Genomic DNA, 22,717 nt, shown 5'->3' with positions numbered 1-22,717 from the left:
ACGGACATATTTTGGTGGAGATTTTTTTTTTTTAAGAGCAAAACCTTTCATGTATATCATGTTTTATTTCTTATAGGAATTTGGCATTGGTATTTTGAAATCATTCCAGGGAAAATATGAATGTAAAAAACAATTCTGTCTGCTGGCATGCAGTGTTGTTGGTTCAGCATGTGAAAGATGAAGGGGCAGTGTTGCTGAGGGGCAGGTCCTCACGTGATCTGGAATTGGTCTGGACATTGTGGGTAGTCAGGACATGAGTGAACTTCCACCCTCACTCCAAAGAAGAGGAAATGAGTTTCACTTGTGGGGGTCCTGAGTGGATGGACAGGAAGGTTTGAGGGATTATGTGAAGATTGGCCAGCAAGCAAGGGAGAATCCTCTCTTTCTTCCTTTTTACACCATTCCAGGTCTCAAGAAGAATCACCACCTTTGGCAGAAAATAATGGTAATTTTTTTTATTTGTATTTTTTTGAGACAAGATCACGTTCTGTCACCCAGGCTGGAGTGCAGTGGATCAAATGATCCTCCTACCTCAGCCTCCTGAGGATCTGGAACTCTAGGCATGCACATCACATCCAGCTAGTTTAAAAAGAAAAAATTTGTGGACAGGGTCTCACTGTGTTGCCCAGGTTGGCCTTGAACTCCTGGGCTCAAGCAATCCTCCTGCCTCAGCCTCCCAAAAGGACACACAATTTTATGGTAGAGATTATTTTTAAAAGCAGATTGCCTTTGGAGAGCGTTCTGCAGGAACACTTCTAGTTTCCAAATCAAGGCAGGCTGGGCTTTCCGCATCATTAGCGTGCTAAAGCTGGCTAACATTTCTGTGGGGGTACTTGCAAGTACCAAGAGTCAGTTACTCGTTCCAGGGAATCAACATTGCAGCAGGGCCAATCATCCCTCCGGTCTTTTCTGATTTGCTGGTCTGACGTTCTTGTCCCCACCTGGGGTTTTCAGCTCTATATGAGTGATTTACTCTTCGTTAGTAAAGTGAGGTTAATAATATACATTGCCTTCTGTTTTCACCAGTTTGTGTGGGAGTAATGATAGAAGGGGACATGCCCCTGCAGAAGGAGAGGGGCACATAAACACGTCCCAGAAAGTATGTCGCTCTCAGGCTTCTCTGCTATTTCAGATCCAGTCTCCCTCGTTGGCAATCTGGCACCCTGTGCCAGCATTCATTTTATTCCATTTGTATTTCAAGTTGCAATTCCCTTCACAGTGCACATTAGTGCTAAAGATCTATTTAGCTGTTGTTTAAAGGAACGAATACATTTGTCAGAATTCAGTAAACACGACATAACCCAGAGGAATGAAAGTTTGAATCTGAAGTTGTTAAATGTAAAAGCAGTGAACATGACCAGAAAACTAGTGAGCCAGTTGCATGTAAGTTAGTCACATTTTAATGGATTTACCATATGTGAATTGATTTCCATTTCTCCATAGACTCCAGTTCCAACTCCTGTTATAGTAGGCATTGTGCTGGAGTCCGGGAGAGGTGAATAACTCAGTTTGTTTCTGAGCCACATCCAATACCTTTTAGAAATCGCTTAGTATTGACATTTATGTTCTAGGCCGGCATATCCCCACTGAAGTAGTTTACCTTGGTCATGGTTCTTTTTTTGTTTTGTTTTTGAGGAAGAGTCTCACTCTGTCGCCCAGGCTGGAGTGCAGTGGTGTAATCTCAGCTCACTGCAACCTCTGCCTCCCAAGTTCAGGTGATTCTCTTGCCTTAGCCTCCTGAGTAGCTAGGATTATAGGTGTGTGCTGCCACGCCCAGCTAATTTTCATATTTTTAGTAGAGACAGTGTTTCATCATGTTGGCCAGGCTGGTCTCAAAGTCCTGACCTCAAGTGATCCACCACCTTGGTCCCCCAAAGTGCTGGGAGCCATCATGCCTGGCCAGATAGGTCATGGTTCTAATTTCAGTATTCTTCAGCATTTACCATCCGAAGCTCTAGGCTTGGGAGAGAATGACATATTTTTGGTGTTTTCGTTTGTTTGTTTTTTGAGACAGAGTCTTGCTCTGTCACTCAGGCTGGAATTCAGTAGCGCGATCTTGGCTAACTGCAACCTCTGCCTCCCAGGTTCATGCGATTCTTCTGCCTCAGCCTCCCGAGTAGCTGGGATTACAGCCATGTACCGCCATGTGTGGCTAATTTTTGTATTTTTAGTGAGACGAGGTTTCACCATGTTGGCCAAGCTGATCTCAAACCCCTGACCTCAAGTAATCCACCTGCCTCGGACTCTCAAAGTGCTGGGATTATAGGTGTGAGCCATTGTGCCTGGCCCAAATGACATATTTTTAATCTTCTCCAGAGAAGTTTAATTTGAAAGACTCTAACAATCTAACAGAAAACCTATGTTAGCATGATCGTGCACCTGCACATGCATGTGTGGTTATGTTTTGTGTGGATATATCTCAGGGAAGTTACCACGAAATGCTTTTATATATAGATAGCAAACATGGAAAATATTTTTGGAATGCTAGGTCCCTTTAACTTTCCTCTCTTTTAAGAAGCATCTCCCACTGTTAAAGGCAGCTGCACCCTGCAGACTAAACATCATTCAGATGAATGCACAAGACTGTCTCATTTTCATTTTTAAAATGGTATGTTGCTTCTTCGTGCATGCATATGAATAGATTCTGCAGGCATTTTTGGCCGCTATAGATTGTACGCATGAGGGGTCTCAGCCTCCTTTACCCTTCCTTCCCACATGGAGATTCTCATGGCAGCACAGCTATAAGTGAGCCTGAAAGCCTGCGTCTCCTAACTGTCATGAGTGATGGCCTTATTATACCTAGTGCAGGTTTGGATAGGTCCTGTTCCTATTACTAGCACAGCCTTAATGGACCTACATAGTGGCCACAAAAAGGAGGAGCCTTTAGCTCCTCCTCCTCTTTCCTGATGTAGACCAGCAGAGGTGGGACTTGAGCCCTGTCCATTCTCTGAAGCCTCTGAGGCAGGCTTTGTGTCTTTCTGCTTCCCAGCTCTGCATCCAGGCTCTTCGCTGAAGTGCACACCTGCTGAGCCAGGTTAAGAATCTTCCATGTGCCTCCTAGCAGGCAGCAGCAGACAGTGACTTGTGTTTGAGTCACTCACTCAAAACCCCTGTGCCTGATCCGTCCAGTTAATTCTGGACTCACTTTTGTTTTAATCATATCCTCTTTTATCTCTAATCTCATACCTTGGGTCCTTCTGCTTCCTGTGGATTGGACTCTAGTACTTTCCCTCCCAGGTAAATGGCCTTAATTGTCTATTATGCCATAGGTGGCAACTTTCTGCTTCTCCTCAGTTTTCTAGGTTCTGGTTTCTATCATTGGCCACTGGACCAGCTTCGACCCTTTTTGAGCAGCAACTATTGTACTTCGATGCAGTCAGTTGCCTTTCTTCTTACATTCTCTTTCATATCCTCATGTTTCTCTATCTTAATGATTACTAACCTCTGCCAGCCATCCAACTCTATATGCCATTAGGTTTCAGGTGTATGGATGAGTATTCTTTTTGAAGCCTAAGGTCAATATAGCAAATGCCAATAAACAAGGATAAGCCCATTTTTACATGTTAGTAATTCATTGCCGATGATTGAGAATCAAAGTCTATTATCAAAACAGAGGCAATTTCTTCAGCAATATCTCTGTGCTTAGTATATGTCCTCTGACATACTCTTATCTGATCTTTGTTTAAAAGGCTTTCTTGATTAATTAATTGATTTCTCATTGATGTATGTTGGCACCAAAGAGTTTATTTGTGGGAGTGCACACTAGCATTAAATAATTAATTTTTATGAGCTCTGCCAGAAAACGTTGATAAAGTCTTGTTTTGGCGTAAGTATATATTTGGTATTTTCTTTTCTGGTGGGTATTGGAAGATGGATTTCCCCTTATTTCCTTACATTTATTTTTTAAAAACTCAAGGGTCTACAAAATCATCCATGTCAGGAATACTTCAGAAATTGTCTATTGCCTATTGTGTTATTGTCTTAGGTCTTCTTTCTCAGTTATTGAAATAAGTTCTCCCTCATTGGATCTCCACCCACACAGTCAGGAAACAATCGCTTACCACATCCATCACGTCTGTCTGCACATCATCATGTTTCAGAGGTTTTTCAATTAATCCTGTGGAAGCTAGGGTCACTCATAATTGTAATCCTGTTAGGCCTTCTTTATTTCTCGATGTGCTTGTTAATTCCTGTCCGTCCTGCAGTGGTCTGTAACATAGTGCTATTATCAGCTCTTTCGTCTTTAAAAGCCTCTTGTCTACCATTTTGACTAAGATTGATTAACTGCACTTTGCTGAAATCGATCATTTTTGATTTAAAAAATCTATCCTGTATATTTCTTCTGGCTACTTTTGCATGATTTCACTTTTTTTTTTTTTTTTGCAATTAATCAACCTGCCAACCTGGTTGCTTTCCTTTTTTGGCTTTCTTTCTCCTCCTCTTTTCTTTTTAAAGGACTATCTTTATCTCTTTATTTCTTCTGTCTTCTTGTAGAGAAGAAAAGCCGATTGCAGGAGGCAGTGGAATAAATTCTCCTTTAGAACCTGGCCAGACATGACTCCCATTTCCTTTTTCATAATATGAGAAATGATAGTCCCCCTCTTTGGTGATCCCCTCCCTGAGTAGTTTCTGGGGTGAAAGCCTTGTGACTGACTGCCAGGCGCTTTGCAGTGACACTGTAACATGCTCTCTTTCTATATATAAACTCAAGTGTCTGCAACATCATCCATGTCAGGAATACTTAAGAAATTGTATATTACCTGTTGTGTTATTGTCTTAGTTCTTCTTTCTCAGTTATTGAAATAAGTTCTTCCTGATTGGGGTCTCCACATATATATATTTGTGTGTGTGTATATGTGTATATATATGTATGTGTGTGTGTATATATGTATATGTATATATGCACACATATATGCATTCACAGAGATTGAGAGAGAGATTCTTGCTCTGTTGCCCAGACTGGAGTGCAGTGATTCAATCTTTGCCTTCCAGGTTCTAGTGGTTCTCATGCCTCAGCCTCCCAAGTAGCTCGGATTACAGGCATGTACCACCACACCTAGCTAATTGTTGTATTTTTAGTAGAGACAAGGTTTCATCATATTGGCCAGGCTAGTCTCGAACTCCTGACCTCAAGTGATTCATCTGCCTTGGCCTCCCAAAGTTCTGGGATTATAGGCATGAGACACTGCACCTGGCCACATGCTTTTTCTTCATAGCCTCAGACTCCTCTATATCCTAATCTTATCAGGTAGACCCAAACGCAGGCGCCAATAATCTTTTGGAAATACTAATGAATATCTTATTTTCTTCTCCTAGGTACTGACTTTAGCATAGATAGCTTACCTCTGCCTCGTAAAGCCCATCATGACTGGGCTCTTTTTCACGAAGAGTCTCCGAAAAACAATTACAAGCTTTTTCATAAACCGGTCATCACCTTGTTTAACTACACTGCCACGTTCAGCAGGCATTCCCACTTGCCACTAACTACCCAATACTTGGAGGGCATTGAAGTCCTGAAGTCACTCCGATACCTGGTTCCTTTGCAGTCCAAAAACAAGCTTAGAAAAAGCCTTGCTCCGCTGGTGTATGTGCAGTCAGACTGTGACCCACCGTCAGACAGGGACAGCTATGTTCACGAGCTGATGACTTACATCGAGGTCGATTCCTATGGTGAATGTTTACGAAACAAAGATCTCCCTCAGCAGCTGAAAAATCCAGCCTCTATGGATGCCGATGGCTTTCATAGGATCATTGCACAGTATAAGTTTATCCTGGCTTTTGAGAATGCAGTTTGTGATGACTACATCACTGAGAAGTTCTGGAGGCCACTGAAACTGGGGGTAGTCCCTGTATATTACGGATCCCCCAGCATCGCAGACTGGCTTCCGAGTAACAAAAGTGCTATTCTTGTATCAGAATTTTCTCACCCCAGGGAACTGGCAAGTTACATCAGACAACTGGATTCTGATGACAGATTGTATGAGGCCTATGTAGAATGGAAGCTGAAGGGTGAGATCTCTAACCAGCGACTTCTGACAGCTCTCAGGGAACGGAAATGGGGAGTGCAAGATGTCAACCAGGACAATTACATCGATGCATTTGAGTGTATGGTGTGCACCAACGTGTGGGATAATATCAGGCTTCAGGAAAAGGTAAGCAAATCAAAGGTGGGCATAGAGCCACCAGACTGGCTGTCTTGATGTTCCCTGTTCTCCTGCATGGCTGTTGTGTTTCTTTCTCTTGTTGCTACCTTGTCAGTGTTCTTCATTCCTATCAGAGAGGCTGGGCTCTGTAGGAAGGTTGAATATTCCATTACTACCTTCTGGGACTGTTGTGAAGTTTACAAGCCCTGGACAGGCCTTCGTTCCTGAAGGCCTTCATTCTCCTTTATTGTTTCTTCTGGAGGACCCTGTGCTGCAGGTGGTGGGCAGTGACACAGAAAGCTGCAGAAAAGGGGAGGAAGTCCCAAACATAAAAAATTAAGACTTCTTGCCAGGCGTGGAGGCTCACTCCGGTGATCCCAGCACTTTGGGGGGTTGAGGCGTGTGGATCACTTGAGCCCAGGAGTTTGAGTCCAGCCTGAGCAACATGGTGAAACCCCATCTTTACTAAAAATACAAAACTTAGCTGGGCATGGTGGCACGTACCTGTAATCTCAGCTACTTGAGAGGCTGAAGTGGCAGAGTCGGTGGAACCCAGGATGCAGTGAGCCGCGTGCCATTGCACGCCAGCCTTGGCATACTCCAGCTAGGGCGACAGAACGAGACTATGTCTCGGAAAAGAAAGAAAGATAAAAATAGTTCTACTTATCATTCACACGGTCAATCCTTTAAAGTGTCTTATCATTCACACGGTCAATCCTTTAAAGTGTCCTATCATCCACATGGTCAATCCTTTGTGGCAAAGAAATATGGTAATTTCTGCAGGACCTCACACACTGACACTCCGCAGTCTCTGCTTTCAAGCTCATTTTCATTTCACTTGCTGCTCTAATATTTACTCTTTCTCTTTCCGGTACACACATGCTTATTAATATAGAGAGAAACTACTCAAATAATGATGGGGATAATCCTTATAAATACTTTCTTAAATTGTTGTAAACTTGTTAGTAATGTCTTCAAATTTCTAGATTGTGCTTAGTGTTTGTTTACTTACTTTATTTATAATGGGAATGAACCTACTTTATATGTAACTGAATTTGTTTAAAGGAAATTTGTTGAAAGAAAAAGAAACATTACTTTCAATTTCTCCTGAAATTTTTATAGAGTGAGGTGGCCCACACATAGCACTTCCCTATCACCCATTATCCCTGTGCTAGACTCTCATAGATGTGTAAGATTTTATGTAAATTTTCTTTCCTTTTTTTTTTTTGAGACTGAGTCTTACTCTGTTGCCAAGGCTGGAGTACAGTGGCACGACCTCAGCTCACTGCAGCCTCCACCCGCCAGGTTCAAGCAATTCTCGTGCCTCACCTCCCGAGTAGCTGGGACTGCAGGTGTAAGCCACTGCGCCTGGCAAATTTTTGTATTTTTAGTAGAGACAGGGTTTCACCATGTTGGCCAGGCTGTTCTCAAACTCCTGACCTCAAATGATCTGCCCACTTCAGCCTCCCAAAGTGCTGGGATTACAGGTGTGAGCCACCACGCCTGGGCTTATCTGCGTTTTCTGAAGGCCAACAACTTTTCTTAAATATTTAAATGTTTATTTTGGTTATATTAATTTTAGGTGAAACATAAATGTAAACAGCGTGTGAAATTATTCTGAGGTATTGTATGTATACCATAAGGGGCTTTCATATACTAACTATGTATGTGATAGACAAATTCAAAATATTTGACATATTTTTTTTTAAGATTTTAAGAATTATGAAAATTTTACTTCTTCTTTCTCGTTTTGCATAACCATTCAACGCATAAAATCATTCATTTTATGCTGACTTTCTTGGTCCACAACACAAACACTAAACATCATTCTTTTCAGAGACTGCATCCTGATTTCAGATGGCTTCCTGTGTGATCTAATTTATAGGGCCATAAGCAAAAAATTGAATACACACACACACACACACACACACACACCCCTACCCATTCATACACCCACCCCTGTGAAAACATGAGAGAGTAGAGATCACATTAATGGCCCATGTTATCCCAATTATTTATTTGCAAAATATATCAAGGTTGAAAACAGAATTTCTGAGGGTGATGATTTCCCTGGGCTAGGTTTCAAGATCATTTCAAGGCTTCAAGATTATATTCACAAAAAATGGAAATACGTAGACCCTAACTGCTTCTGTACCTCACAGAAACCCTATTTTGTTAATTATTGGGAACTGGAAGAGAGGATATGCTGGCATTGGTAAATAGCTTTAAAAAAGATGTAGGAGCTCATTCCTGCAGTTGTAACAGAAACCGCTGACTGAATGTGGCATTGCAGAATGCCCAGAGGTGGTATGATTGAATGTCCTTCTCTTTGGACTCATTGAGGAAAATGAGAGTAGGCGTTTCTCCAGCGTGCTCTGATTCCTCCCTGAGAGGTGGTCAGTGACGATGATTAGGAAGCTTTGCTTGCATTTTAATGAAGTAGTTCCAATTCCACAATGCTAATGTGCTCATTATTGAAAAGCAGAATAAAACATTCTATGAAAGTAAATGAAAAGTTATTAGACCATTTTTCTTTACTTTTTTTTTTTTTTTTTTGAGACAGAGCCTTGCTCTGTTGCCCAGGCTAGAGTCCAGTGGCACAGTCCTGGCTCACTGCAACCTTTGCCTCCCAGGCTCAAGTGATTCTTGTGCCTCAGCCTCCCGAGCAGCTGGGATTACAGGTGCGTGCCATCACACCTGGCTCGTTTTTGTATTTTTAGTAGAGACAGGGTTTCTGCCATGTTGTCCACACTGGTCTCAAACTCCTCACCTCAAGTGATCCGCCTGCCTCAGCCTCCCACAGTTCTGGGATTATAGGCATGAGCCACCGCACCTGGCCTCCAGTTTTCATTTGCACTTATTTTGTGAGATTTGTTCTATATGGCACAATGTAAAGTAAGCTACTTAAATATGTTTCATTTTCCTTTCCTCTTTCAGCCAATGAAAAGCTAAAAGAAATAATTTAATTCCCTCTACCTCTGTTTATTTTAATCTTGCAACTGATAGTAAACTGTTGTGTTTAGATGTAGAAAATGCTGTTAGAATGTCAAATGCATTTCCTATTTCTTTGCTTCTCCTCCTCTCCCTCTCATAAATACACAGACTTAGTATGACTGATCTATTGCTATCTATTGGTAACAACATTGCCATGTCCAGATTTTATAACAACAGGATGAAGAACAACATAATTTATCATCTCATAGTTTCTTTTGGTCAGAACTCTGGTCATGGCTTAGCTGAGTCCTCTATAGTCAAGGTTTCATCTGGGCTGGATTCTCATTTGGCGGCCCAGTGGGGGAAAGGTTTGCTTGTAAATGCATCCACTTTTTGGCAGTTTGATTTCTTGAGGTTGTAGGACTGAGGGCTTCAGTTTCTCACATGCAGGAGGCTGGAGGCTGCCCTCCACTCCAAGAAGACACCCACAGTTCCTTGCCATGTGGGCTTCTCCAAGTTGGCTGTTCACTTCCTTACAGCCAGCAACGATGCCAGAGACTCAGCAGGACCTCTGCCCCATACACACATATATGTAATCACACACACACTGTGACCTTTGCTGAACTCTGTTAGAAGCAAGTGGGAAGTAACATCTACACTCAGGGTGAAACAGACTGAATGTTTGCATCCCCACAAATTTTGTGTGTGGAAATCCTAACCCCAAGATGAGGTAATTGGGAGGTGGGGCCTGTGGGAGGTAAAGGTCATGAGAGTGGAGCTCTCAAAAATGGGATTAGTGCTCTTATAAAAGAGACCCCAGAGAGCTCTCTTGTTTCTTTCTACCGCATGAAGACACAGGAAGGAGATGGCCGCCTGGGAACCAGTAAGTAGGCTCTCACTAGACACCCAGTTGACTGATGCCTGGATTTGGGTCTCCCCAGCCTCCAGAACTGTGAAGGATGAATGTTTGTTGTTTAAGTCATCCAGTCTATGGTACTCTGTTAGATCAGTTCAAACAGACTAAGACACAGTAGAGGGGTTACACAAGGGCATCACTACTGGGAGGTGGGCATTTGGGGCCACCATGAGTCTATCTGCTTCTCCTAGTGAGTCAGAGGAGGCCTTTTCTCTATCTTATGTGCTTCGGTTATGTAGGGGAAAGTCTTTCAGTGTTGAAGATGCTATCCCGTAAGTTAATTTTAGTCAAAGAGAATTCATTGATCATTGATCCTATCCTCAGATGCTATAATAGGGGAGAAACAATAATACCTCACTTGGTCATATGATATATACCTCACTTGTTGTTACCTTTGAATTGCTAACATTTTTGTTAAAAATTTTGTGTCTGCGTTCATGAGGTATACTGGCCTGTGCTGTTCTACTCATAATGTCTTTGTCTAGTTTTTGTATATGTTCATGCTGGCCTCAGCATAAGTTGGGAAATGTTCTCTCTTCCTGTGTTTTCTGGAAAAGTTTGTGTAGAATTGGTATTATTTCTTCCTTAAATATGTTGTTTTTATTTTTATTTTTTTCAGTTCTGTTTTCTTCTGAAATATTTTGTTGAATTTGCCATTGAAGCCATCTGTACTTGAATTTTTCTTTCTGGGAAGGTTTTAACTATACATTGATTTTTTTTTTTTTTTTTTAAACAGATGAAGGCCATTCCTGTTATCTATTTCTTCATGAGTGAGCTTTGGTAGATTGTATCTTTCAGGGAATTTTAAACTGAGTGGTTAAACTGATTGGCACACAGTTATTACTAATATTCCTCTATCCTTTTTTTAAAAAATTATATTTTAAGTTCTGGGGTACATGTGCAGAATGTGCAGGTTTGTTACATAGTGCCATGGTGGTTTGCTGCATCCATCACCCCATCATCTACATTAGATTATTTCTCCTAATGCTATCCCTCTTCTGTACCCCAACCCTCTGCCATTCCTCCCTTATCCCTCTCCCCCACGACAGGCCCCAGTGTGTGATGTTCCCCTCCCTGTGTCCATGTGTTCTCATTGTTCAACAACCACTTATGAGTGAGAACATGTGGTGTTTGGTTTTCTGTTCTTGTGTCAGTTTGCTGAGAGTGATGTTTTCCAGCTTCATCCATTTCCCTGCAAAGGACCTGAACTCATGAACTCATCCTTTTTCATAGCTGCATAGTATTCCATGGTGTATATGTGCTACATTTTCTTTATCCAGTCTATCACTGATGGGCATTTGGGTTGGTTGTAAGTCTTTGCTATTGTGAACAGCACCACAATAAACATACGTGTCCATGTGTCTTTGTAACAGAATGATTTATATCCTTTAAATATCTATGGTATCTGAAAGTTACCTCTTTTGTTGTTGTTTGTTTTTTTTTTTGAGACGGAGTTTCGCTTTTGTTACCCAGGCTGGAGTGCAATGGCACTATCTCGGCTCACTACAACCTTGATCTCCTGGGTTCAGGCAATTCTCCTGCCTCAGCCTCCTGAGTAGCTGGGACTACAGGCACGCGCCACCATGCCCAGCTAATTTTTTTGTATTTTCTAGTGGAGACGGAGTTTCACCATGTTGACCAGGCTGGCCTTGAACACCTGACCTCAGGTGATCCGCCTGCCTTGGCCTCCCAAAGTGTTGGGATGACAGGTGTGAGCCACTGTGCCAGCCACCTCTCTTGTTTCTGATATTATTTTATGTATTTCTTTCATGATCAATCTAAATAGAAATTTATTCATTTTTGCCTATTCAGTAGAAGTCTCAAATGTAAAATGATTCAAGTCATATAATGTATGTTCTCATAACACAATGGAATTATATTGTTCCATAAAACAAAAAAACTTGTTTTATGGCACAAAATATGGTCTATCTTGGTAAATGTTTTATGTGCACATGGAAAGAATGATTTATTTTTCTGTTATATATTTTAATGATTTCTGTTCCTGTTTACTATTTTTTTCTTACTTTTGGCTTAATTAGCTCGTTTTTTAAGTTCCTTAAGGCAGAAACTTGGGTTATTGATTTTATATTTTTATGCTTTTCTTTTTTTATTAAAAAAATTTTTTTTTAAAGAGATGAGGGTCTTGCTATGTTGTCCAGGTGGTCTTGAACTGCTGGGCTCAAGGGATCCTCCTGCCTCAGCCTCCCCAAGTGGCCACCATGCCTGGCCTCCCTTTATAATCTTCTAATATACATGTTTAATGTTACAAATTTCCTTCTGGTCACTGCCTTAGCTACCTTCCAAAAATGTAGATTGTATTAACTTTAATTAAGTTAAAAAGTACTTTTAAAAATTTTATTGTTATTTTTCTTTGATCCATGAATTATTTATTAGTGTGTTTTTTTAGATTTCACATCTTTGGAGATTCTCCATGTGCTTTTTTGACACTGATTTTTAATTTAAAAATTTTTTTAATTTTTTTTTTTTTTTGAGACAGAGTCTCACTGTTGCCCAGGCTGGAGTGCAGTAGCTATTCACAGGTATGATCATAGTGCACTCTAGCTTTAAACTCCTGGCCTCAAATAATCCTCCTGCCTCAGCCTCTCAAGTAGTTGGGACTACAGATGCATGCACCTGACCCTGATGTTGATTTTTAATATAATTCCATTGTTATTTGAACATACATTCATTATATAACTTGAGTCATTTTACATTTGAGACTTGTTTTATGGCCCAGAATATAGTCTATCTTGGTAAATGTTTTATGTGCACAAAGAAAGAATATATATCCTGTAGTTGATGGGGAGAATGTTCTATAGTGTCTGTTTAATCAAATTGATTGATAGTGGTACTGAAGTTTTCTGTGTCCTCTGTGATCTTCTGTTTGCTTCTGTTATCCTTTAAGAGGAATATTGACTCTCCACCTATAATTGTATATTTGCCTGTTTCTTCTTTCAGTTCTGTCAATATTTGCTTCACATATTTTCAGTCTATGTTATTATGTGTGTAAGCATTTCGTATTGTGTCCTCTCAATGTATTGACCTATTTATCCTTTTGCTCTCTAGTCAGTTTCAGGGGAGGTGCTGGCTTGATTGCCCGTGTCCTATTTGCCAAGAGGAAGGAGAAAACAGAGTCAGCCAGCACTCAGTGTTGAAAGTTGCAGGTAGTGTCCCATGTTTTTCATTATTAGCCTAGATTCCTTTCCAAAACATAGCCAGAGCAGGAGGCTTACGCACTCCTATTTTATTGAGGAGCCTCATCCCAGCGAGCCAGAGTGAGGGCCAGGCAGAGGAAAGCAGGAAGGAAAAGTCTCTTTCTCTGTAGGAACAAAGTGGGAAGAATTTCCACGGGCTTCTGTCTCCTACTGGTTATAGGTTTGTCCCAGGAAGTGTCAACTTCCCTGCGCTTCTGTGAAGTGTAATGTGTGCATGTCAGTTTCCTGTGGGTTCTCAAAGCAACTTCAATATGGAAGCGCCGGGGCAGGAGATGAAAGGGACTGGTGCAGGCGAGAGGTGATGCGATTCTGTCACGGTGTGTCTGTGTGAAGTCTGAGTCCACGAGGAGCTAGAATGAAATACCATCTGTGTTGAGAAGGTCTGAAAAGTGAAATGGGAGGTCTCCAATGCAGTCTTTCTTTATACCACTCAGATTCCCATGTTTTCCCATTATATCCAGGCTCATACCATAGTATTTAAGAATTATGAGAAGAGGATGCCATCATTTTTTTTTTTTTTGTACAAGACCTGTTAGTTACAGAATTCTCTTGGAAATGTTGGTCAGCCCAAATCTCTGAATAACCTCAATAAGACGGTTAATGGAGAAAGCTCTAGACCCTGCTGCTGTAGCTGATCCAAGGCGGTAACTGATGAAGTGCACTCAACCCATTCTTTATTTCCTTCACTCCTTTTTATTGGAGACACAGTCACACTGTGTCACCCAGCTTGGAGTGCAATGGTGCAATCTTGGTTCCCTGCAACCTCCACCTCCCGGGTTCCAGCGATTCCCCTGCTTCAGCCTCCTGAGAAGCTGGGATTATAGGCATCTGCCACTATGCCCAACTAATTTTTTTTGTATTTTTAGTAGAGATGGGGTTTGACCATATTGGCCAGGCTGGACTTGAACAGCTGACCTCAGGTGATCTACCTGCCTCAGCCTCCCAAAGTTCTTCATTTTTGGCCAGTGATTTGAGTATTGCAGGCTGCTTGCCTGATGTGGTGACTGAGATCCCCTTCCCTGAGGAGCCTGTGGTTGCCTTGTCCCTCTGAGACTGTGATCACGGCAGTTACACTTTCTCCTGTTCATCATGGGTCATGGACAGTGCCCTGTCCTGGACAGACCCTGTTTGATTCCATCATGTAGCGGCAATGTCAGCTCCTCGTGAGTCCATTACCAAGACCGGTGGAATATTTTCTTCATTTTCCTGCTTGCACAATGAACTCAAAGTGACCGGCTAGCAGTTTCAATAACGTAGATTCAAATTCAGTGGGAACCTTCTTGTGCCCCTCATGGAAAAGAATGGCCCCTTCCTCCACCACCCAGGAACCAGGAACCTGGAAGGCCTAGGGTTGCAGGGATGAGAAGCACAAAGAAGCAAGTGGGTCACTGGGAAGGAGGGTGAGATTAGTCAGTTCTACTTCAATGGCTTGTTTCCTGTAGCTAGGTATTTGGAGCACAGTCCCATGTATGGACTACTGGTGTTAAACCCAGAGAGTATTGTACTTGAGCTGAGCCTTTTACAAGCCATAGTTCTTTGAGGCTGGCTTCTTCTGAGTGATGGAGTGCTTAGTAAAACCAGTGACTCCTGTGCCCACTGTCACATTGTTGTCACCGTGTCATGTATCCATTTTGGTACCTCCCTCACCATGCAGTGGGTCCCTGAGTCTGAGTTTGGGTTGTACAAGATACCATGTTACTGAAGAAGGTATTCTTTTTTTTTTTGAAATGGAGTCTCACTGTGTTACATAAGCTGGAGTGCAGTGGCACAGTGGCATGATCTTGGCTCACTGCAACCTCTGCCTCCCAGGTTCAAGCAATTCTCCTGCCTCAGCCTCTCGAGTAGCTGGGATTATAGGCATGTACCACCATACCTGGCTAATTTTTTGTATTTTTAGTAGAGACTGGGTTTCACCATATTGGCCGGGCTGGTCTTGAACTCCTGACCTCAGGTGATCCACCCACCTCGGCCTCCCAAAGTGCTGTAATTACAGGTGTGAGCCACCGCACCTGGCCTAAAGAAGGTATTCTGTAATCCCTGAGTGACAGAGTAGGCAGAGGTATGGGCGACAAGGAAGTTCCCCGTGAGTGTATCTAAGGTAGGTGTCAGTTTCAGCAAGGACAAATTGCTATTCATTTTCGAGTAAAGGATTTTTGTCTGTCACTGAGAGACTAGATGGTCTCCTCAAGGAATGGTGCCATACAGAAGCTTCGGCATTCATCGCTGTCGCTGGCAGATCAGGTCTTCAGCAGTGGCAATGATGAATTCTGCCTTTGAGTGAGAGCCAAGGCTCTTCTGTTCTTGCATAGCCTCCATCATTCCCACAAAGTCCTGTTCATGGGTCAGTGGAACCAGTATTGTGGTAACACAGACCAGCTGAAATCCAGTGACGAGTCATAATACCTACCTGGTTTTTGTAAGGGGTCAGAAAGGTGAATTAGGCCGGCACGGTGGCTCATGCCTGTTACCCCAGCACTTTGGGAAGCCGAGGCGGGCGGATCACGAGGTTAAGAGATCGAGACCATCCTGGCCAACATGGTGAAACCCAGTCTCTAGTAAAAGTACAAAAAAATTAGCTGGGCATGGTGGCATGCACCTGTAGTCCCAGCTACTCAGGAGGCTGAGGCAGAATTGCTTGAACGCAGGAGGCGGAGATCGTGCCACTGCACTCCGGCTTGGCACCTGGCAACAGAGTGAGACTCTGTCTCAAAAAAAAAAAAAAAGGTGAATTACATGGTGGTGGTGGGGATTATGATGGGAACAACTCCTTAGTCTTATGGGGACATTAATCTCTGCAGTTTTTCCAAGATGATGGTGTTGCTTCAGACTTAGCATTCTGTCTGAGGGACAGTTTTTTTTTGAGACAGTCTCGCTCTGTTGCCAAGGCTGGTGTGCAGTGGTGCCATCTCAGCTCACTGCAACCTCCGCCGCCGAGGTTCAAGCAGTTCTCCTGCTTCAGCCACCCATGTAGCTGGGATCAGGCACTTACCATGTTACCTGGCTAATTTTTGTGTATTTAATAGAGATGAGGTTTCACCATGTTGGCCAGGCTGGTCTCACTGAGGGGACAGTTTTAAGGGATTTGGCTTTTTTTTTTTTTATCATAATGTCTTTTATTCCACAGGACAGGGAACTTATGTAAGGTTTCTCCTAGCTGCTAAGTATAACCATCCCAGATACTTACTTGGGAACCAAAGAAATAAACAGGTGGATTTGCACACCCACTGAAGCAATTGGCATAGGCAGAAGCTCCATTTATCATCTGGCTATGGTGTGCTCCCACTGTGACCAGGGAACTGTGGTCTTAGAGCTTCGAGCCTCCTGTAACATTACCAACTCACACCCTATATCCAGCAGTCTTTGAAAATCGGAGTATTCTGAACATTTTAACACCCTAAGCTTTCTGACCATTTTTCCTCAATTTTTGTTTCACTCTTTTTTAATTATTATGGGCGCACACTAGTTATGTATGTTTATGGGGGTGCATGTGATGTTTTGATACAGGCATACAATGTTCATAAGGACCAAATCAAAGTAACTGGGGTATCCATTACCTCAAACATTTATTACTTCTTTGTGTTAGAAACATGCCAATTTCACTTGTTTTTATTTATTTATTTATTTTGAGATGGAGTTTTGCTCTTGTTGACCAGGCTGGAGTACACTGGTGAGATCTCAGCTCACTGCAACCTCTGCCTCCTGGGTTCAAGCGATTCTCCTGCCTCGGCCTCTGGAGTAGCTGGGATTACAGGTGCCTGCCACCATGCCCGGCTAATTTTTGTATTTCTTTAGTAGAGACGGGGTTTCACCATGTTGGCCATGCTGGTCTCGAACTCCCTGACCTTAGATGATCCACCTGCCTTGGCCTCCTGAAGTGCTGGGATTGCAGCCATGAGCCACGGTGCCCAGCCCTTTTTTTGTTTGTTTGGTTTTTGAGACAGAGTCTCACTCTGTTGCCTGTGATCTCAGCTCACTGCAGCCTCTGCCTCCCGGGTTCAAGCAGTTCTTCTGCCTCAGCCTCCCAAGTAACTGGGATTACAGGCACGGGCCACCACCCCTGGCTAATTTATGTATTTTTTAGTAGAGACAGGGGTTTCACCATGTGTTGGCCAGGCTGGTCTTGAACTCCTGACCTCAAGTGGTCCTCCCACCTCAGTCTCCCAAAGTGCTAGGATTACAGGTATGAACCACTGCGCCCAGCCACTTACCCAGTTCTTGACGGTACCCCCCAGCCTTTGCTGCTTCTCTTGGTATATAAGCTATTTCTTCTTAGAGTAGGACCTCTTTTTCACTTAGGTGCTGAGTACTGGTGATAAAGCAGGTGATAATAATTTTAATGGGGGTTTACTACCAGCAGTGGGGCTTTTATTGCCATCAGGTGAATAATGCTCTTTAGAGCCACTCCTGGTACCAATGATCTTTTATATATATATATTTATTTTAATTGCGTTTTAGGTTTTGGGGCACATGTGAATAACATGCAAGATTGTTGCATAGGTACACACATGGCAATGTGGTTTGCTGCCTTCCTCCCCATCACCTATATCTGGCATTTCTCTCCATGTTATCCCTCCCCAACTCCCTACCCGCTGCTGTCCCTTCCTTAGTTCCCCCTCACAGACCCCAGTGTGTGATGCTCCCCTCCCTGTGTCCATGTGTTCTCATTGTTCAACACCCGCCTATGAGTGAGAACATACTCAATGTTTGATTTTCTGTTCTTGTGTCAGTTTGCTGAGAATGATGGTTTCCAGGTTCATCCATGTCCCTACAAAGGACATGAACTCATCGTTTTTGATGGCTGCATAATATTCCATGGTGTATATGTGCCACATTTTCCCAGTCCAGTCTATCATTGATGGGCATTTGCGTTGGTTCCAGGTCTTTGCTATTGTAAACAGTGATGCAGTAAACATTGGTCTGCATGTGTCCTTATAATAAAACAATTTATAATCCTTTGGATAAATACCCAGTAATGGGATTGCTGGGTCAAATGGAATTTCTATTTCTAAGTCCTTGAGGAATTGCCACACTGTCTCCACAATGATTGAACTAATTTACACTCCTACCAACAGTGCAAAAGTGTTCCTAGTACGAACGATCTTAACCTGGCTTCCACAGAAAACAGAAATGGAAGCAGAGGCATCTGTGCTGGGATTCTATTAGGGAGTGCAGTCCTAGAGAGTTGGAGGGAGGAGCAGAGGACTGAACCAGGGAAGGAGGGAGGACAATGTGAGGATGTTACTGAGCTGAGTGTTAAGTGGGACTGATTGGTTCATTCTCAGGACCCTGCCCCTGAGAAGCACATAGGGCATCTCGGGATGATTCCTTCCAGGTAAAAAAGGGGGGAAATTGATCCATTTGCCGTGCTTTCTCTGTGGTACAAAATGTGCTGCACTGGTCCTAACTCCCTCCAACTTTTAGATTGCATGTGTGTGACACGGGTGCTGAGAAGAGTTCCACAGTGACTCCAGCAGCTAGATTCTAGGGCAGGAAGTCACATGGAAGGAGATGAGGTGTACTGTTGGTCAAAGGGACAGGCTGGCTGAAATTCAGTGACAACTCATAATACTTAGCTGCTTGTTGGGAGCTTTCTCTCAGTGGTTGCTTATTGGTGTGCATCAATATCAGATATTGATCAGGATGTGTTGATCCTGTCTAGATACCAATTTGAGCAAGGCAGCTGAAGTTGGCACTGCTGTCAGGTGAAGTTCCTGAGTCCCCTATCACCTGCCAAGATTTATCTGGTTTTTGTCAGGGGTCAGAAAGGTGAATTAATTGGTGGTGGTGGTGACTATGATGGGAACAACTTCTCAGTCTTACGGGGCATTGATCTCTGCAGTTTTTCCAAGACGATAGTGTTTCTTCAGACTTAGTTTCCTGTCTGAGGTGGGCAGTTTTTATTTTGAGACAGAGTCTCGCTCTGTTGCCCAGGCTGGAGTGCAGTGGCACAATCTCAGTTCACTGCAACCTTCACCTCCCAGGTTCAGGTGATTCTCTTGCCTCAGTCTCCCAAGTAGCTGGGATTACGGTGCACACCACCGTGCCCAGCTAATTTTTTATTTGGTAGAGTCAGAGTTTCCCCATGTTGGAAGGTGGAAGGTTGCCCTGTGCAGGTGGAACGAGGGATAGATGAAGTTGAGAAGGTCAGGAATCTGCTCAAGTGCGGTGCTCTTACCCTCATTCATGCCTACTTTCCCCTAGTCTAATGATCTACTGTTCAAGTTTCTTTGGACGATACTCCGCTGCTGCTGGGGTAGGAGAACATCGGTTTCTTGCTTGTGCACAGTATGGTGTAGGTCTTCAGTTGCCTACAAATTGGCAACCACTTCCCTTTCAGCCCTATCTTTCTGCCCAATTCCAGAGGTTCTGTGTGCCACCAAATTCCGCAGCATCTTGTGTACGCTGTGGTGGACATTGAGTTGCTTTTCTGCTTTCCCGCTGCTTCTTAGAACTCAGCTTTCTCACATCAGCTAAGTCATTTGCCACACATCTGTTAACTTTGCAAATTACAAAATTTTTTGTTTTCTCCATTATTTTTCTTCAGGAATCTATACCATAATATAAAACAGCTTACTGTCATTTTATGGGATTTCAAGAGGGAACGAAATTAATAGTATGTGTCTAGTCAACCATTTTTATTTGGATGTCTCCAGTTGATTGATTGAGACACGGTCTCTGTCACCCAGGCTGGAGTGCAGTGGTGCAATCTCAGCTCATACTCACTGCAACCTCCAGCTCCCAGGCTCAAGTGATCCTCCTATCGCAGCCTCCTGAGTAGCTGGGCCTGTAAGCACGTGCCACCATGCCTGGCTAATTTTTGTGTTTTTTGTAGAGAGGGGTTTTGCCATGTTCCCCAGGCTGGTCTCAAAGTCCTGAGCTCAAGCAATGTGCCAGTCTCAGCCTCCCAAAGTTCTGGGATTGCTTGTGTGAGCCACTGTGCCTAGCCTATTTTATTAAACAAACTAGTTGAAAAACATTTTATTGAAGGTGCAGTCAGATTCTGGCATTGTTGTGCTAGACAGTGGTAAGAAAAGACATGGTCCCTTGTCACAGGGCTTACAATTTAGATAGACATTATTAAAAAAAGGAATAAGCTTTGTGGACTGTGAAGGAAAAATTCTCTAAAACGGGAGATCTGGATACTTTTGGTAAAGGTTCTACAGGGGTTTTCCAAAAGGCCATCTTAATCACTGGGAGCCAGCTGTTAGTACTACTGCCGCAATATCAGAATATAGCTGTTACAGAGATTCCATTAACTACCATGCTAAGATGAACTCATAACAAATGCTGCATTTAAGTGCACTGTCCTCATGTTAAAGCTTTCTAGCATAACACATCCTTTGGTAGTAAATTACCACCAGAAGTAGTAACCCTAAGTCCTCAAATGGGCACTTACCAGGAGAGCATGAGCTGCTTAACATGTACGTTCTTTGAATAAACTTTTATTTACTATCTTCAAAGGGTAAGACCTTATACTTCCGGTATCACAGACGTCAGTTGTTCAAAGATAGAAGTACCTTAGGTCAAAATTTTTCTTCCTACAGATTAGATGTGGTGTTTTAAATAGTTTGAATTTCTTTTTAAGTTAGAATATAAAGTATTAAAAATGGGGGAAGACTTCTAGGAAAAAACGATTTAGTACAAAAGGACTAAAAGACGAGATAATTTGGTGATTTCCTATCTGTATTTAAACTGAACAAAACAATCTGTCTTAAGGTTAATAGAATTTTACTTTTAAATTGGAGTTGCCTGTAGTAATTTTCCATCACTTTGTATATTATATATATATATACATATGTAAATTTGATTGATTGAGACAGGGTCTTGCTCTTCTGCTCAGGCTGGAGTGCGGCGGTGTGGTCATGGTTCACCATAGCTTCGACTTCCTGGGCTCAAGTCATCCTTCCATCTCACCTTCCTGAGTAGCTGGGATTACAGGTGTGTGCCACCATGCCTGGTTAATTTTTTAAAAGTTTTTCTGTAAAGTTGGGGCCTCACTGTTTTGCCTGTGCTGGTCTCAAACTCCTGGGATCAAGCCATCTTCCTGCTTTGGCCTCCAAAAGTGCTGAGATTACAGGTGTGAGCCACAGTGCCTGGCCTTTTTTTTTTTTTTTTTTTTTTGAGACAGGGTCTCATTCTATCACCCAGGCTGGAGTGCAGTGGTGCAATCATAGTTCACTGCAGTATTGAACTGCTAGAGTCAAGCTGGGACTATAGCATATGCCACCATGCCTAATGTTTAATTTTTATTTTTGTAGAGACAGGATCCTGCTGTGTTGCCCAGGCTGGTTTTGAACTAACCTCAGGCAGTCGTCCCATCTCGGCCTCCCAAAGTGCTGGGATTATAGGCATGAGCCACTATACCTGGTCACTTTTTGTATTTTAAATTGAAGATGAGAAGGAACAGTTCCAAGTGGGAGATTATTAGTTATCTCATGTTTTCTACATATAAACTATATCATTTCTCTTCTCTTCTCTTCTTGAAGTGATGGTGTTAGAATCATATAATGTCAGAATTGAAGGTAGCTTAGAGATCACCCAATTTACCATCTTCTTAGCTGCAGAAACCTAGCATTTCTATTTGACTCCTGTTTTATATTACATCTTTCTGCTGAAATTCCCCTCATGTTCATGCATCTTCTCTCCCTTTTCTACTATATTCTTTAACATATTAATGGTAGTTGAAAGTTCCTGCCTGATAGTTCCAACATCTGAGTCATTTGTGAGTCTGGTTCTGTTGATTGCTTTATCTCTTGACAATGTTTTGTTTCTCTTTTTATGTGTTTCATGATTTTTTTTTATTGATTGCTGGACATTATGTACAAAAGCATAGAGACCGATATCAAAAACATTTATGTGTGGCAGTGGGCATGCCTCTTTTCTGTCAAGGCTGTTACTGTGTGGGTGGAGGAGGGGAGATGTGTATTACTTTGTTTTTCACTGTTATAAAGAACTAACCAAGACCAGGTGATTTATAAGAAAAGAGGTTTAATTGACTCACAGATCTGCATGGCGAGGGAGGCCTTGGGAAACTTACAATCATGGCAGAAGGCAAAGGGGAAGCAAACACATGTCACCACGGCAAAGCTGGAGGTGAGAGAGAGTGAGAGAGAGGAAATACCACACATTTAAACCATCAGAGCTCATGAGAACTCACTATCACAACAGCATGGTGGAAATCACTCCCATGATCCAATCACCTGCCACTAGGTCTCCCTTGACACAGGGGGATTGTAATTCAAGATGACATTTGGGTGAGGACACAAAGCCAAATCATATTTGGGGGGTAGAGTCAGTTTAGTCAGGAGTTGAGCTAGATTTGGATTTTGTGTTGCTCCACAGGTTTCACATGTTTCCAGTAATAATAATTACCCAGTAACTAAGCACTGCTATTGCCTAGGTTTAAAGTGGGACCTTGGGTGCTAAAGAGTTTTTCTCAGTATTTCTCCTCCACCCTCAGCTTTTAGCAATTCCTGCATTGCTATCCCACAGATGAGGTCTGTTTAAAT

General features: G+C 42.6%; 1 protein-coding gene across 5 annotated transcripts in view; it reads left to right on the top strand.

The window, feature by feature from the left end:
- The window catches only part of POFUT3 (protein O-fucosyltransferase 3), a 114,451-nt gene that overhangs the window by 79,307 nt on the left and 12,427 nt on the right, over positions 1-22,717 (top strand). For all 5 annotated transcript variants that reach the window (XM_035270256.3, XM_008979299.5, XM_008979297.5 and 2 more), the window contains one exon: positions 5,317-6,152. In XM_035270256.3, coding sequence (XP_035126147.3) covers positions 5,317-6,152 — 836 coding nt within the window. The remainder of the gene's footprint in view (positions 1-5,316; positions 6,153-22,717) is intronic.

This window comes from Callithrix jacchus, chromosome 13 (assembly GCF_049354715.1).
Source record: "Callithrix jacchus isolate 240 chromosome 13, calJac240_pri, whole genome shotgun sequence".
NCBI lineage: Eukaryota > Metazoa > Chordata > Mammalia > Primates > Cebidae > Callithrix > Callithrix jacchus.
This window is presented reverse-complemented; position numbering and strand designations above follow the sequence as displayed.